The following is a 17,582-nucleotide window of genomic DNA, read 5'->3' as shown; positions in this document are numbered from 1 at the left end:
GCACTGACCCCTCTTGGCAGAGACAGGCATGTGGCAGGGCAGACCTGTGACCTCCTGGAGGACCCCGCCCCACAGCAGTTGCCCTGCCTGGTGTTCCCACTCCTGGAGCCAGCTGTGACCAGTGTCCTCAGATTCCCCTGCCAGCCTGTCTGGAGAAGCCGCATCATAGGCGGGGGCTATCCCTCTGTGCTCAGTGTCATCCCAACGCTGTGCCCGTCCCTGTCTCCTGCCACGCTCTGCAGGGGGCCAGCCCCATCTCCCTGGCAGGGTGCTGGGCAGAGTGGTTGGACAGGGGCTGTGCCCTTCAGGAGAGAGGGAGGTGGGGGTTCCCTGGCAGGCTGTACCGCTGAGTCAGTGGGTTAGTGTTATCCTCTGCCTCGGTTTCCCCAACTGCAAATTCAGGCTGACGGTACTTAGTTATAAGGCGCGTGCTTAGCTGATGAGGGCGTTGGAGGGTTCATCCATGAATGAGCGTAAAGGCTAATCGAGACATCCATCACCAGCCTTGTAACCTCTGTCCCCGGCCATGTCTCCGGAGCATCTGGGGATCTGGCGCCCTTCGTGGATGTTGTTAGGGAACCAGTCACTCCTTAATCTGGTGAGACCTTTGCTGGTAACTCAGCCCCTGATGGGGGCTTGTTCTCTGCCCCAGACCACCTGCTTTTTGCCAGGACTGCTTGGCTGTGGGACTCCCCCAGGGACCGGGCAATGAATCTGCCCCCGGCCCTGCAATCTGCACCCTGCCGAGGTGTTGTAAGGCCGGCGCTGCCTCCTTTAAGTGAGTGCCCCTCCCAGTGGGATGGGACACTTGTTGGGGAGGGGCTGTCCCAGGATAACTGGCAGAGCTCTGGTGGGGCAGAGGCCCTGCAGGGGGGCCAATGAGGCAGCGAGTCGCCCACCTCACTGGGCCCAGGCTGGAGGGGTCTCAAAGGGCCCTGGGAGCTGATGACTCTGCAGAGCCCAGAGCTGTCACTGGTGCCCTGGCCTGGCCCAGCTGGCTGAGGACCACAGCCGGGGCACCCGCCTTCATGCCGTGCCGCAAGGCCCAGCCTCGGGCTCGGTGAAGCCTGCAGCGGCAGTGAGAGGGTTAAGGGAGCTGGCAGGCCAGTGCTGGCACCTGGGAGAGCCAGGTAATGCGCCCCAGCTGAGGGGGGGAGGAGAGAGGCTGCAGGATCAGGCGGGTCGGGGGGAAACCTGTCCTCAGGGTTTGGGGTGGTGGGGAGCTGCCAGGCCGGGAACCCCATCAATAGCCTGGCAGGAGGATGCACCAGGAGCCAGGCTGGATGGTGCCTGTGCCAGGTGGAGGTAGGTCAGGGAAGCAGGTGGTGCTAAGGGGGCCAGGTCAGACTCCCTGGGCTGGGGCTGCTGCCCTGGCTGGAGTCCTGCGAAGCGGCTGGGTGGCACAGCGGTGACAGCACCACGTGCCCGTTGCTGGGGGTGGCACTACAGGCACTGAGTGCTCAGCCAAGCAGTTCCTGCTGGGGCTGTGGGCACCGGGCACCTCAGGGAGCCCAGCCCACAGCAGGCCCAAGGGCCGGCAGAGCTGGCTCAGGACCCAGCGCATTTGTCGGGGGATGGGTTGGATTCAGGGACCCAGGAGTGGTTCGGCCCATGGGGGAGCTGAGTGTTAGCTGTGGAGCTGTCGGGTGCTGTGGGGCAGGGCGGGGAGCCCCCCTGGCTGGATGAGTGCTTGGGAGAGCTGGGGAGGGGGATGCCTGCTGTGACATGGAGCGACGCTTCCACTCTCTCTGAACTCAACCCAGTGCGGTGCGGACGCCCCGGGGGGATCAAACCGGAACCTCTGGCTCTGCGTGCCTGAGCTAGAAGCTGTGCTAGTCTGGGCCCCCTCCGGCGGACAGACTGCTCCACCTAGTGGACTGCCCAGCCTGGAGGGCCGAGCGATGTGGGGTGAAAAACCTGGAGTTCAGTGGCACAGCGAGCGGCTGGAATTTGCACGTTCCCGGGCCTGGCTTGCCCGGGCATGGGAAGGGTGCACACGGGGATGGCACAGCCCTCGGCCAGCCTGGCACCCGGAGACTCCGGCTGGGCGAGTCCCTCGGGGTTTGTCCGCTCGCGGTTATCCAACTCCCCTCCCGATTGTCTTGCTAGGTCCCGGCTTAGGCTTCCACCATCCCCGGTGGAGCCTCTTTGCACCTGGCCTGCCCCACGCATGGGTTTTGTACGGGGCCCCCTCGGGAGGCGTTACCCGGACCGGTAGGGTTACGGAGCCTTGTGCGTGTGGGTGTCCAGGGGCCTGGTCCCACTACCCCGGCCACCCGTGTACGGGTATCACCGCCTCCGCGGGGGGGGCGCTGTGTGGGTTAAGCCTTCCCCCTGGCACTATGAGAGGAGTGTTCACAGCACGCAAAGCTGAGAGCTGTGGGGCCTGGCCCCGGCTCCCGGCATTCAGGCATGTGAGCAGCAGTGGAAGGGAGCCAGGGCCCCAATGCAGCATGAAGCTGCCCAGCTGGGGGGCCCTGGGCTGCAGTGGGCGGGGGCACCCTGCCCTATGCCTGGGGCTCCTGGGAGGCAGGTGACGGGCACTAGATGGCCAAGCCACCCATCCCCCAGTCGCCTGCCCTGGCCCCGACTACCACACCCCCAGCTTCCTGCCCTGCCCCCGACCCCCCAGACCCCCAGCTCCCTGCCCTGCCCCCAACCCCCACTACACCCCCAGCTCCCTGCCCTGCCCCCAACCCCCCACACCCCCAGCTCTCTGCCCTGCCCCCGACCCCCCACACCTCCAGCTCCCTGCCCTGCCCCCAACCCCCACTGCACCCCCAGCTCCCTGCCCTTCCCCCGACCTCCCACACCCCGAGCTCCCTGCCCTGCCCCCAACCCCCACTTCATCCCCAGCTCCCTGCCCTGCCCCCAACCCCCACTGCACCCCCAGCTCCCTGCCCTTCCCCCGACCTCCCACACCCCGAGCTCCCTGCCCTGCCCCCAACCCCCACTTCATCCCCAGCTCCCTGCCCTGCCCCCGACCCCCCCCACCCCCAGCTCCCTGCCCTGCCCCCGACCCCCCACACCCCCAGCTCCCTGCCCTGCTCCCCCGCACTCCTTACTGCTACTGTCACCTCACCACCCTCTGCCCTCTGCCCTGCCCTGCGCCTCCCAAGGGCACACACCACAGCGCCGGTAAGAAAGTCGTTACGGTCACCCTGCCCGGGAGGGCCAGGGCACAGACTGAAGAGGAGGAGGAAGCTGCAGAGGTCGGGGGGGGCTGAGGAGAGGTGGGGGGACATGGGGGAAACTGGACACACAGGCCTAGAAGGGACCCCAAGGGGCAGCTGGAGGGTGCCCCAGTGAGATGCAGGATGTGCTGCAGCGAAGGCCTCCGCCCCCGGGAACACGATGCTGGGCTTTGCTTCACGCAGCCCCTGGAGGGCGGGCGTTCTGGCCAGGTGCTGGGCTCTGCTGGGCCTTTCTGGCCTGCAGCTGCTGTGTCCGGCGGCTGACACACGAGGCCCAGGCTCTGGCCAGCTTTTGATGAGGACTTTTGGAATGAAAACCCCCTGAATTAACCCCTCCCCCACAAAGGTTTGCCTGGATTTGGGGGGGCTCTCCAGGCCCCAGGCTGCTTTTGCCCATGAGCTCGGCTTGCGGGGGGCAGGTGTGTGACCGAGAACACTCGGCTTGGAGCTGTTCAGCTGAGAGCTTTCCACTCGGTGGGGAGGACGAAACGTTGGCGTCCGAGCCCGCAAAACTGCGTCCAGTTTGGTCGTGAAGCCGCTGCTCATCCCGCCCTGTAGCTCGGCGACCTTGTGGGGAGTGGTTTCCATTGCACCCACCTTGGGTGCAAATCCCAGTGTGACTCCCCCAACCCCTTGGGGGTGGTACGGCTTTACCCAGCCCAGCACAGGTCACCAGCCGCAGGCACTGATCTGGCAACAGCCATAACGCAGCACGCGGTCAGTTAGCCACCTGTCCGCTTCTCACAGGTGCGGCCAAGTTTTCTGCTGTCCCATGAAGTTTGCTTCCAGCCACCAGCCCTGGCTCTGGATTCTGGGCTGTTATTTAGCTGTAATTTACCCCTAAAGGTCTTGTAGGAGCCTGGGAAGCAGTGGAAGTGTTGGTCTTGTGCTGACAATGTTGCCCTCCCATGGTCTGGTGGATTTTCTCATCCGGCACCGGTCAGGTCCCCAGGGTGCCAGATGAGAGAGGTTCATTCTGTAGCAAACTCCATGACCTGACCTATGGCCCAGCCATCACTAGAGAGGGACAGAGCATGGCGCAATGCGAAGCCTTGTTCCATTGTCTCCCAGCAAGGACACTATCCAGAATACAAGGGTATTGGGCTGGCTGGTGTTTTGGTTCAACCTCATCTCCCACCCCACGTGCACCAGGAGGGCTGGGAGGGCGCCCCTTCGCATGCCGCACGCTCTCGGCACTGCTTGGTGGCATTTGGCCAGGGGGTCGCAGGAGCCAGGCCTGTCTGTCGGCATGCCGAGAGCCGTCTGCGTGTAAATGGCAAGCATTTATAATTGACGAGCCTCCCAGGCAGCCCATGTAAACAGTGTGGCTTGCAAAAGGCATGTGGCTGGGGTGAGCTGAGCAGGTGTTTGCAGCTCTGAGCCCAGTGAATGGGGAGGTGTGAAGTCTGTGAGCTCAGGACTGGCCACGCACACATAGGAGCGGCAGCAGCAGGGCCAACCAGGGGGTTCATAGCGTTGTCTGCAGCCCAGAGGTAAGGGATCGTCCTGTATTAGGGTTGGCACTCAGACAGTGCCTCTCAGGTGTGTATCTCTGAGCACTTTGCAAAGGAGGCAGCGGGTGGCTCTGCCCATTGCTTGGATGGGCAAACTGAGGCACAGTAATGTCTCTACTTTTGGACCGGATGGGGACTCAGGACTGGATGACAGTGCTGCCCAGGTGTTAGACACCTCAGCATAGGGACCAGGGAGCTGGGCCTCTAAAGGAAGAGACAAGCAGGCTTACGCAGAGGGTATCTGGAAAGCCAATGGCACACGTCTATTACAGCTGCACCAAAAAGCCCTTTCTGAACTCAGCCCAGTGCAGGGTGCTGGGCAGTCACATCTTGAGGAGCTTTCAGACTGCCCAGGCAAAGGTTTGCCCGGGGAAACCGAGGCACAGGGCAGGGACTTGCCTACGCTCACACAGCAGTGACAGAGCCGGGGCGGAAGCCAGGTGTCCTGACTTACCCAGTCGAGCATGGGAATGCTTGACTGTAAGACGGGCACCGAGCGAGAGGCGCTGGAGGAGTGTTGGTTGATTTGGTAAGGCAGGAAGGGGGCAGGTAAGGATGATGGCTCTGTGGGCAGGACAGTGCACTGTGACAAGGGCAGAGCACACCTCAAGCTGGCCAAATCAGGCTCACGAGGGAGCCAAGTATGGTCTGGACCTTGTACTGGGCCGCTGGAGTTCAACAGGCAGATGCCATGTGGCGTTGCTGCTGCTCTCGGATTGGACAAGAGTTGTGTCAACTTTTTAACATGAAAAAGAGCCTTTTTCCCAAATCAATTTGTGTTTTAAATGTTTTTCGTTCCCAACGTTCTTTTTCCAGCAAATAGACCCCCAGGGCAACGTGTTTCCCCAAACACAAACAATTCAAAATGAGTTTGAAATGCTCAGGGGAAAACCTAAGCTGCAGAGAAAATAAGTTTCTCCCCCAAAAGCAGGGGGGGTGAGAAAAATTCCAGGCATCTGTCCAAAACTGTCCCCAGACATAGGTGTCATTTCATGACCCAGTTCTGCCAGACGTTCCACATTAGCCATTCCAACTGGATGTCTTCTGACAAGCGCAACACTGAGATAGCCCCTTAGTCAGGGTCTGAGACTCTGCAAACTTCTATGTAGCATTAAACACTCGCCGGGAAGACTTATTTGAATTCGTAACTGAATTTGCTTCAGCCGTTTTTGGTCTGGCTTTTGGCCGTGAGCATTTCAGCCGCTGTGTCTTACTGACTGTGGATGTGCCAGGCAGCTGTTCGCCCTGCACTGAGCTGTAGCACAAGTGGAACCTCTCTAATCCGGCACTCTCTCATCCAGCAACCTCCAGAATCTGGCAGGGGTTTAGTTAGCCAGAGGACCACTTATCCTGGGTGTGGCCAAGTTTCCTACAGTCCCATGAAGTTTGTTTGCAGCCATCAGTCCTGGCTCTCTGTTATTTCAGCTGTAATTTACCCCATATGTCTTCTAGGAGCCCAGGAAGCAGTGGAAGTGTTGGTAATGTGCTGGATAATATTGACCTCCTGTGGTCTGGCAAATTCTCTCGTCCAGCACCGGTGAGAACCCGAGGGTGCCAGACTAGAGAAGTTCAACCTGTATTCTTGGTTGGCCCTCTCCCAGTTCTGGAGACAGCAGAAGAGCTGAAGAGGAGTCAGGCTCCAGGGGCTGATAGGTCTTCAGGCTCTTGGGAAGAAGCCAGTTTTCCTAGGCAGCTAGATTGACAGGTCCCGCAGATGGGTGAGTGCCGAGCCTAAGGCTGGGGACTGACGGAGGAACCTCAGCAGTACTCTGGGCTAGGGGAGAGGGAGAGACAGCCTCTTCCCACGGCCTGTTGAAAGACCATTGGGTAGCTGATGCAGAGGGGGTCATGGCCTGGCAGAGAGGCTCAGGAGAAGCTGTTTGTGGAAGCCGAATTTGAAATTCCCTCATGGAAATCCTTGTCCCGACGTGCCCATGTTCCAGCACCGAGGGGAGAGGCCCAGTCTCGCACGAATTATTTAAGCAATGGCAAACCATCCATTTTCCACTGGCCCAGAGCGGGCCAGCAGCCACGCTAGAGTGAGTGGGAACGATAAACGTGTTCAAGGAAGACACCTTAGCCCAAGGGGGCTTGAGGGCAGAGGGGGTAGATCCCACTTGGCGGACAGATGCTAAAGAACTGCATGTGTGGGATGTGTCAGCAGCCCCCAAATTATGCCCCCCAGGCTGCTCTCTCATGGGGGGCTTGATGTGTTGCATGTAGCTAAAGGCAGCATGTTGGCTGCCTGCCAGACAATAGCTCCCACTCCCAATTACTGGCAGCTACGCTATAGGCTGCCAGAAACAACGAAAACTTCTAATGACCTTTAGCTTCCCTCTTCCATTTCCTTCCTTCCTCCCACCCTTCTACCCCATGCCTCCAGCAGGGTTGGGGGAGAGACCCACTGCCCCAGAGCCGGGATGGGCTGCAGTCCCTTGCGTAGCTGGGCAGAGGGCCCCCACGTGGGTGCCGTGGGCGTGGCTCGCCCGCTAGCGAGGGTTAGTCAGCCTCACTCTTTGCGTTAGAATGAAAATGATCAGGGGCATGACGCGGCAGCGACGGCTGGTGTTGGGGGGTTAAATTCTCTGTTGTGATCTGACCCCTTGCGCTCTGCTCGGGTGGCAGGGAGGGGCCAGATTCTGGCCATGACGTTGCATGCGTGAATTAGCCAGGCTCGGTATGTGGCTGGCGGGGACATATCTGGCAGAGATATTGTTAAGCTGATTTGCTGGGCCAGCCATTCTGCCGCCTCAGCAAAAGGGGCCAGGCACGGCTGTCGTGAATGGGGGAGGGGGTTCGGCTGGAACTCTGTTCCTCTCCCTTCTTAGCCACCAAAGCGGCACAAGTTAGAGCCACGCCTGGGCAGCTCTAACTTCCGCCAGGATTGGCTCATTCCAGGCTGCAGGCTCAGGGAGCCAGAAACCAGCTCCTCGAAGTCCACCATGGCTCTCCTGGCCCAGGGTGTATACTCTAGGGATGAAACTTTGGGGCGAGGGGAGGCGCTTCGGCTGCAAACAGGAATGTGGCTGTTCGACACCCTTTTCCTGTGGAACGCAGTGGTTGGAACTGGCGTGTGACCTGACCAGGCCGAGGTCTCTTGGCAGTGTCATTGGCGGCATGGGTAAACGGTGCCTCTCGCTGTTAAACGCTAATGTTTGTGAGTGGTGCCAGGCACCCGCTGGGCTGGCGGGGGCGGGGGGGTGGGTCTTCACAGACAGCCGCATGAGGTCAGTTGGAAAGCTGGCATGAGAACAGCTGGCGGGGCAGCAGCCGAGGTCTCGGGGTTGTGGTGGCCAAGGAAGGGGCGTGGAGGTGGACTATTGGGAAGTCAGGTTTTGGGGGTTCATTTGAATTCTGACCTATGGAGACTCGATCGCGTGGTGGGTCCCTCGCCCAGGCTGAGCTGTGACTTTGGCTGCTCTGTTACAGCGCCTTGGTGAACAGAGCAAAACTTATTCCACCCACGGATGGGGAAATTCAAGGGCTCGCTGTGTGGCCCGTTTCAAACGGGGGCCTCTGGCGGGGTGACATCTGCAAGACCTGCTTTGCCTGCCCTTGGCCGCGGAGATCTGCCTTGAGCTGTTTGGCGTCTCAGCCCCAACTGATGCTGTGACCCACAAAACGCCGCCAGTAAACCAATGGCAAACACAACTGCGTTTCTTCTCTAATCTGCTCCAGTTACAGCCGTCAGGAGTCCCTGGCTCCAAGAGTCAGCAAAGAACCGTAGCCAGCTCCCTGGGGCCGGATCCCTGGCTGAAGCTGACTGCATCCCATTCTTCCTCCCAGCCATCGGTTCGATGCCGATGGCGAACCCAGCAGGGTAGAAAGGGGGATGTGGGGTCTAGTGTGCGTCAGGACTGTTAGCCAAATCGGAAGCAGCAAATCACCGCCATGCACGATGCCAAAAACACAGAGCAAAAGCCATTGAGGCACTGGGACGGGAGACCAGATTGGGAAGGGAACTCGGCCCTTCAGACAACTGTCCTAAGGCGATGGAAAGTCATTGCAACGGCCCAGGTCATCGCAACCTGAGAACCGTCACTAACTGTATTGGCCCAGGTCGTTACATTCAACAACAGTGCATCCGGAGGTCAGCAACGTATGGTTGATGTGTTTGTATCCCCTTCCCCTTAGCCAGCCTTGGACCCGTGTCTAGGACAGCCTGGGGGCCTGGCACGTTGAAACAGCCTCTCCAGGCCAATGGGAGGGGCTTCAGTGAGTTCAGGGGGCCGAAGAGATGTGTAAAGAAAGTCTGGGGTCTGTAGCAGTGTTCCCTGGGAGCTGAGTGCCTGGGTGGACACCCAGGAGAGATTCAAGTGCCGCCCAGCTGGTTAGCAGCGTGCCCACAGTCTGCAGCATTTGTCTACTGGTGGTGCCCATCCGCACAGGCCTTGGCACATGCAACAAAATTCATTCTGTACCTGGATAGAAAAAAATTGGCCCGTTGTGTTCCTGCTCTGCGGGGCTGAGAAGGGGGGCTCCGAGCAGAGGTGGTGCGGGTGGGGCCTGGTGCAGACAGACTAGGCACATAGTCACACGCATGGCAGCAGAGGACCAAGGAGGCTCAGGGCCAAGTGTTAACAGCAGCTCTCCCAGGTGCCAGAGGGGCTGGAACCAAAGGGAAAGGTCAGAGTTCCTCTTACAGGGTAACTCCCTCCGTCAGCGCGGTTAATAGCAGAGATCCAACTCCCGGCAGGACTCCTAAGCTGGTGCAGGGACTGCTGAGAACGTGGCCCCGGAGCCGCAGGAGACGCTGGCGTGGCCTCCCTGGGCTGAGCGATCCCGTGGGGCTCAGCTGGACAGCAGGGGTGCGGTACAGACGTGGGTGGGCAGGACCCTGCAGGGCCATCCCTGGGGAGGTGCGGGACACAGGACACACCCTCTGCCCCGCCCCCATTCCACAGCCCGGGGACCTGGTGCCAGCGGTAGGGGGCATCCCCCCACTGACTGGGGGGCAGCAGGAAGCAGAGTGATGTGGTCCCAGCCTGCCCCACTTCCCTGCTTCCCAGTGGCAACCCTGTGCGTCTCACCAGCACCCAGTGCAGGAGGGCAGCCCTGACCTCTCCTGCTGCCCTGTCCTGCCCACCGTCCCTGCCACAGGGGGCTACACCAGGCAGCCAAATTCCTGGGATGGGCCTGGGCAGGAGCTCAGACAAGGTGATCCCTCCTGTCCAACCTTCATCTCTGGGTCATGAATTTGGCTGTCCCCTTGGGTCTGACTGCAGCATCTCTCCCTGCCAGCCTGGTCCCATCACACCTGGCTTTGGTGGACCATCTTAGAGCACCAAGGCCCTGCAGAGGGGTCCACAGTGAGGAGCGGGCCTTTGCGGCTGCAAGAGGTAGACAGACAGCCCATGATCCGCTTCGCGCCCCATACCCCAGGTCCCCCAGTTACATACATGAAGCTTTGTTTACTTCAGAGAGTTTCCGATGGGAGACAACCCCTGGAACATGCATGGAATCACCATCCCTGGAGATATGTAGGAGCAGGTTAGATAGACACCAATCGGGGATGGTCTAGATGGTGCCTGGTCCTGCCCTGAGGGCAGGGATTGGACCTGATGAGCTCTCGAGGTCCCTTCTAGCCCTAGTGCTCTGTGCTCAAACCCATGGCGCCTCTAGCCCAGTGTCCTGTCTCGGAGGGAGCCAGCAGCAGCGGCGGCAGAGGAGGGTGTAATCCGGACCCTTGATTCCAGAGAAGAGCGGGTGAGATCTCTCATTTCTTTCCAGCTCTCCTCCCCAGTCCAGCAGTGCCGGGAGCGGCCTGTTATGCAAAGGAGCATTTCAAGGAGCATTCTTAGAATCCCAGGGCTGGAAGGGACCTCAGGAGGTCACTGAGTCCAGCTCCCTGTCCAAAGCAGGATCAACCCCAACTAAGTCATCCCAGCCAGGACCCTGTCGAGCTGGGACTTAAAAACCTCCAGGGATGGAGATTCCACCACCTCTCTAGGCAACGCAAACCAGTGCTTCACCACCCCCTGGAGAAATAGTTTTTGCTAATATCCAGCCTATGCCTCCTGCTCCATAACTTCAGACCCTTGCTCCTTGTGCTGCCATCTGACACCACTGAGAAGAGCCCCTCTCCCTCCTCTTTAGAGCCCCCCTTCGGGAAGTTGAAGGCTGCCTCAGCCCCTCAGTCTTCTCCTCTGCAAACTAAATAAGCCCAGATCTCTCATCCTCTCTTCATCGGTCACGTACTCCAGCCCTTTAATCATTTTCATTGCCCTTCACTGGACCTGCTCCAGCAAATCCACATCATTTCTATACTGGGGAGTCCAGAACTGGACGCAATACTCCAGATGTGGCCTCACCAGTCTTGAACAGAAGGGCATAATAACTTCTCTAGATCTGCTGGAAATGCTCCTCCTAATGCACCCCAATACCCTGTTAGCCTTCTTGGAGTTGCCCGTGAGGTTTTCAAGGAAGGCCTGGGTGTTTGAATATACCTGTTGCAGCGCCCGGGTGCAGATTTTCAAGGGAGGCTTTCAGTGGGAAATCAAAACTCTCCCGTTGGTCAGGAAAAGACAAGTAATCTCCACGGAGACTTCAGCAACTGCCAACACTCCCTGCCCGTTGCAAGAGGCTTTGATTCCCCAGCCCCCGCACTTGTTTGTGCAGCGAGAGCACGTTGGGGTTTTAATTTAAAATTGCTTAAATTGGAAGGGAAAAAATTCGGTGTAAAATTAGCAGGGGAAAAAAGCCAACAGCAGAACTCGAGTGCTGGAGGGTGGGCGACGCAGCGTGGCCAATCTTGGCTACAGAGGGAGATGCTTGTTTAAAAAGAAGCCTCCTCTTGGTCCGTTCTCCAATGGCTTGGCCAAACGGAAGAACAAATGAAAGCATTTGGTGGCAGGCCTCTTTGCTCCATAGAAAGCTACCATGTGCCACCTCCTATCTGAGCTCCCCTTCCATGGCTGCAGGCATTAATTTCACCGTGGCCTCTTCTGCCTGCACAGCTCTGGCAGATTTGCTGTGGCCGCTTGACACAAGAAAAGGGCTGTAAGTCGATGACTCTGAACCACCCCCCATAGATTGCAGGCCAGCTCGCCAGGGGCCGCCAGTATTTAATGGTAAAACTCTGCCGGCCTCCCCAGCTCTTTACGCAGTCGGCCATCATGACACCTCTTGGACAGGTGACTTGTAACAGGTTGTTTGAAAACTACAGTTTAAACCTCTGGTCCGGCACCCTCAAGACCTGACTGGTGCCAGATGAGAGAATTTGGAGGTCGAGATTGTCTAGCACAATACCAACACTTCCACTGCTTCCCAGGCTCTTAGAAGACATTTGGGGTAAATTATGGCTCAATAACTGAAAGCCAGGACGAGTGGCTGGAAACAAACTTTAAGGGACAATGGGAAAAGGCTACACCCATGATAAGTGGTCATCTGGCTAACTGAAATCATGCCAGATTATGGCTGTTGCTGGATTAGAGAATTCTGGATTACAGAGGTTCCCACTGTAGTAACCAGCTGGTCTTTACTATCGCTGTGAAATGTGTGTAACGCGGCTCTCCGGGGACTTCTGGATACGCTCTCCGCTTTGTCATTCTGGAGTCTGGAAACCAAGCAAGCAAGCCAACGAGGTGCTTTCCAGACAAAGGAAAATGACCAACAGAGCTGGGGATTGGTTGCAAATCACACCGGGTGTGGCCAGGAGACATGGGGCTATTCGTTGGCAAGAAAATCGTTTCTATTGTCAAGGCACAGGAGATGGCAGAAAGTAATGGGGCGTCGACCAATGTCCACTCTAATTTTTGCCATCTGTGTGCGGAATAAACTTTACACACACCGAGGCGTAAACACACTAGAAACACACACTGCTGGCTCAGTTAATCAGCTGGGTGGCACCTGACTCTCTCCTAGTTAGCCGCCCCAGTGCTCAGCTTATAGGGAACAGCAGTGTCCGCTCCCTGGGACACAGAAGAACTCTGGGAGGGTTCACTGACTTTGCAAACAGAAGTGAAATGTGAGGGGATAAGGCCCTGCTGAGCTGCTTAGGGGGGCAAAGGAGGGGCTGGCACCCTCTGAGTTCAGGAAAAGCGGATCCTCTTGGCCCGGGAGGCAGGAGTTGCTGAAGCTGATCCTAGGTAGACGCCTGCTCAGACAACTTGCTGAAATGAAACATTAGGCGGCAGGAAGCAGGCTGGGGCTGGTTGGCCTCGTCCCCAGGCTGTCTCCGAGGCTGTCCCTCAGGGTCTTCGAAGTCGCTGTTCTTCCTTAATAAGCCTCTTCCGGCTGGATTAACAACGTATTTTAGGACCGTGTACGGCGGTTCAGCTGAGCTGCCAGGCTGGGGGGTGTGCCGCCTCTTTGGAGATGGAGAACTTGGGGGTGGTCTGGTGAGCAGGGCTGCAGGGGTCTTGGGGCAGGAGGGGTCATCTCGCTAGGAGTAGCTGAGCCGGGGGAAGCTGGAGTCAGGCCGTTGTGCTGTGAGCAGAAGGGTGGCAGGTCGAAGCCACTCAGCACAGGGCAGGTGCAGACACGTCCCCTCACTGCTCGGGGGGACCCCCCAGCCCAGGGGCCCCTCCTGCCAGGCGCCGTGCCAGCCCTGCAAGTGGTGCAGACAGTCCATGCTTGTAGCTACCTTCCCTTCTTCCTGGACTGGGGACGGTCACGCCCAAAGCTCCACTAACCTCAGTGGGCTTATGCCAGGGAGTCTCCATCCCACACTGGGCTTGAAGGGGTTAACCTGGCTCACTTGGCTGAGGAAGCCCCGCCCCCCAGCCCTTCTGGGCATGCTCCAGCTGGAGGCCGGCTATAAAGGCCTGTGGCGCTGCTCAGTCAAGGCTGGCTGCTGTAGGGGAAGGAGGTGACCTTGGAGCTTCAGGGGAGGATGCACCAATGGGCCAGGCCATGGTGGCCAGTCTCCCAGAGGCTGCAGGGGAAGCCCCCAGACCAGGGCAAAAGGCCAGAAGGGACAACCTGCAGGAGACTGGGAGGAAGCAGCCCAGAGCAGGGAATTGTAACCCCGGCTGATGGGGTGCTGGGCTGGAGGCACCCAGCCTCTCTGCCCCCTTCTTCTCCAACCCCCCTGAGAAGATCCACTCCCATCGCTCTGCTGCTGGCTGTTAGGCTGGACTACCCTGGCCACAGGGGGCTTGCATTGACTTCTAGGCTGTGAGGCCGTGCGACCCCATGAGACAGGAGTGGACTCTGACTGTTAGGCGACACTGCCCTGAGAGCAGGCCATGGGGTGCTGTTGGAGGGGCTGGAGAGGGCATGCTAGGCCCAAGGCCCCTCTGAAGATTTGCCTGAGCAGAGGCTGAGCAGCAAGTCTGGATTGGCCTGGGTCCCCAACACACCTGTTACCTGTGTCTCCACCCCTTCCCCGACCTCCCCCATAGCCTCTTCAGCCAAGGGGCTTCTCGGGCTCAGTCACCCCCAGCTCCGCCTCTCTGCGCAGCCCCTGGAGCAGCCGGCTCTGCACATCCCGAGCTGGCCGCAGCATCTCCTGCCTCAGCAGGAAGGACCCACAGCTCCACGCAGGCTACCCAGCTGTCGGAACAGCTCAGGGGACTGGGGGCCACTCTGTCCCCGGTCCGGGACTGGGCGTCTTCCCAGAGCGCAGCTGCCATTGGAACAGGACCTACGGCCCAGGAGTTCTGCCTGCTCTGTAGGTGGCCAGTCTACATGGTCCCATAATTCTGACCTTGGCTCCAGCCCCCTGTGGAGCGCTATGGACCAGAGCCTGGCGAGACAGTGTATTGCCGTGGCTGGAACACAAGGCTGGCTGCCGGGAGACCCGGCTTCTCTTCCTTGTCATGACGGAACCCCGGCATGTGACCTCTGCTCCTCGAAGTTCTCGGTGTCTCTGTCCTTCCATCCCTTCGGCTCCGGCTTGGCCGCGCGGTTCCCCCTGCGCCTCCGAACTACTGCAAATAAATGACAAAGGCGACCAGGCAAACGGGTCTCCCTGCCGTAGCAGTGTCGCAGGGCTTGGGGGACCCCAGGCCTAGCCCCCAGCTGCAGGCAGCTGTGACTCTTGCTCGGCAGGAGAACAGGAGTTGATCGGGCGACAGAGACACAGCGTAGAACAGACCAGTCAGCACAGAACCCAGAAGTCGTCAGTACAGTCCAGCTTGGGGAGAGGGGGTCCCCGAGCCGGGCCCTGGCCTCCTTCCTCCCTCCTGCCAGACAAAACAGACCCACTCAACTCTCCAGTTCCAATTCCAACCACCCAGGCCCCTCCTTCTCCCGTGTCCTGTTTCCCGGGGAAGACAGGGGTCACCTGGCAGCTTGAGTTAGAGCCTGAACCCCCACGGCCTACGTGTGAGATGTCATCACGCTGAACCTCCCCTTGCGCTATGCACCGATGCCGTGCCTGGGGAAACTGAGGCAGCCACCTGGGTTTGCTACAGAACACGAGGAAACGCCTGCGACCGAACCAGGGGACCGAAATCTCCCCCCACTGTCCCACAGGGCTGTTGCCAGGCTTGTGCGGGGAAGGACGAAGGGAGACACTGCAAGTGCTGGCAGCCTTGGGGTGAAGCCGTGGGCTGGGCTGCGCAGAGGGCAGGTTGAAAGCGGCCTGGTAACTCCAGTGGAGTGGTCCGTGATGTCCCAGTGCTGCTGAACGCATCTCTCTGAATCCCATATCTGTCCAGCCAGTGCTAAGGCACAGGTGAGCCAGGCCTGTTTCCAGCTGTGCGTTCAGTGTCACTGGGGGGCCGTGGCAGAAGCTGGCCCCTCCTCTGCCAGCCTCGTAGCAGGACGAGGGACGGAAGGGGCTTTGCCAGCCCACGGGTGGCAGCCCGGCGCAAGCCAGGCTTTCCCTGGCTCTGCCCAGCTGTGAAATCGACCAGGAGCAGTAAGGAAGGAGAATGGAGAAGTGAGGTCTCTGTACTCTCTGTGCTTTCCACTGGCCCGGCCTCACTCCCCGTCAGGGCTGGCAGCTCCTTCCATCCTCTTCCCGCCAGCGGGGCGGGCACGTGGCGTCCGAGCCTGTCGGCAGGCGCCTCGGCCGGAAAGAGGAACGCTTGCTCGGTTCTGGGCTGAACCTTTCTTAGATCGCTGGCTTTAAGCAGGGGTTTGCTGTGAGCGACTCCATGCGCGTCAGGGTGCATGGCCTGGATGGAGGGGGCACGAGGTGGTCTCCCTAGCTCTGCAGCTGGGGGCTGTTAGCCGACACTAAAGGGGTGGCTGATCAGGATAGTGCTTAGTGCCAGAAAGCGTCCCTTTTACATCCAAGTCTTTAACTGCTAGCACACTGTCCCTCTGCAGTGGGCAGCCAGGGTGGCTGATGGATGCCCCAGGAGTTTGCCCCTTGGCAGGTGGCCAAACTTAACACCCGGTTTCCAGCGCACTAGCATCACCAGCCCTAAGGTGTTAGTTAGCCAAAAGCCGGCTAGGGTTCTTTGGTTGTTTATGGCTCGATGCAATTTCTGGAGGAGTCAGGCTTAGCGTAGTGGTTACTGTGATTTATTACGGTGAAAAGTTTAGCATGTAAGAGATGTAAACTTATAGGTAATTTAGATTGTTAAACTTAACTTTAGTTACAACAACAACAATGACACTTAACTTATTAATTGCACGCAAAATAATACCTAGCAGGTATAATTCTCACCCCTGCATCATCTGACTCCAGTGTTGCCAGCATCTGTCACTCAATCCCTCGGGAAGAAGAGTACGAGGAGGACGTCCCCTTACCTCAGGAGGCAAAGGCCTGTTCTGACCAGCAGGTGAGGCAATTGGAGCTCAGCTCATGTCTGCTGCTAGGCCCTACTTTATACCCCTTGGGTCACGTATGAGTGTAATGCAACAGGGCTGATGGTGGCCACTGACCTTGGGGCCAGGGGGTGGGGGCCCAGCTCTGTGGCCCGGAAGGGGGCAGAGCCGAGGCAGAAGGGCAGTCAGCCCTTTGCGTGGCCTGGAGCGTGGCACTGGGCCCCGCCCCGCCCCCCGTGGACTGGCACTGCTGCGGCAGCTCAAAGGGGCCTGGAGCTCCAGGCTGCGCCGCTCCCACGTGGCGGGAGATGTGGCTGGCGCTCTGGGCCCTTTCCAAACCCCAGACCCCGGTGCAGTGTCCACGTCAGTCCCGCCGTGGGCCAGCCTGCTCGTGTCTGAAGGGGTGTGGCAGGCGGGGCGGCTCCCAGGGCGGGATGCCAGGGGCACAGCCAGGTACGCCTGGCTCCACGTTTCTCGCCTCAGCGTTAGGGCGGCCAGGCAGCTCCCCCTCCGCCGTGGAGAGCCCCGCGCTTTTGGGCAGGCTGCTTGCCTCAGAGGCCTACAGCTGCCCTCACTTTAAGCTCTTTCTCAAGGGCACTACCTTGCTGAGCTACTCATCCCTGGCCAGCACGAGGGAAAAGTGGGGAACCAAATTCCACAGTCTCTGTGGACCCTCCAAGTGATGCATACTGGACAAACCCCTCCACCGACACCAGTCCTGTTTCTGTGCTGTAATTGGGAGAGGGCAGTGGGTGGAGCCCTGGTCCACCCTCTTCTCCAGGCTCCAGCTCAGGGACCCTGTGAAAGGAGCTGCTTGCAAACATCTCTCACAACAACTGTGTGACAGTTCCCCGGGCCACTTCCCCACAGACCTCCCCACCATTTTCCTGACCCCCAGCTTCTTCTCTCTGGGACCTGCTTGGTCCTGCTCCTCCCAGATCCTCCACCCCACTCCTCATCAGCTCCTGGCATGCACGGAGCCAACAGCAGAGGAGCCCTTTTCAGCCATCTCAGTTGGTTCTTCATTGCCCCCCGCCACCCCGTGCTCTGATTAGCCTGATTCTGGAAAGGTCCTAGTGCTTTATTTGGCTTGATCGCCCTGATTGGTTCTGGCAAGTTCCTGCTGGTTCTAGAGCAGCCTGAGGACAAGGACCTATTTAATCTGAGACTAATATATTTCCCTTCCACTGCTCTCCTGTAGCCCCCTGGC

The 17,582-nt window shown here is 59.2% G+C and overlaps 1 protein-coding gene across 1 annotated transcript in view; it reads left to right on the top strand.

Annotated features, from left to right (window-relative positions):
* Nucleotides 1-5,172: 5,172 nt before the first annotated feature.
* The window catches only part of GRM2 (glutamate metabotropic receptor 2), a 36,317-nt gene continuing 23,907 nt past the window's right edge, over nucleotides 5,173-17,582 (top strand). Inside the window, exon 1 of the mRNA XM_075005881.1 lies at nucleotides 5,173-5,237. Coding sequence (XP_074861982.1) covers nucleotides 5,173-5,237 — 65 coding nt within the window. The remainder of the gene's footprint in view (nucleotides 5,238-17,582) is intronic.

This window comes from Carettochelys insculpta, chromosome 11 (genome assembly GCF_033958435.1).
Source record: "Carettochelys insculpta isolate YL-2023 chromosome 11, ASM3395843v1, whole genome shotgun sequence".
In the NCBI taxonomy this organism is placed as follows: domain Eukaryota; kingdom Metazoa; phylum Chordata; order Testudines; family Carettochelyidae; genus Carettochelys; species Carettochelys insculpta.
Note: the sequence above shows the minus strand (reverse complement) of the source record. Positions and strands in the feature narration are given on the sequence as shown.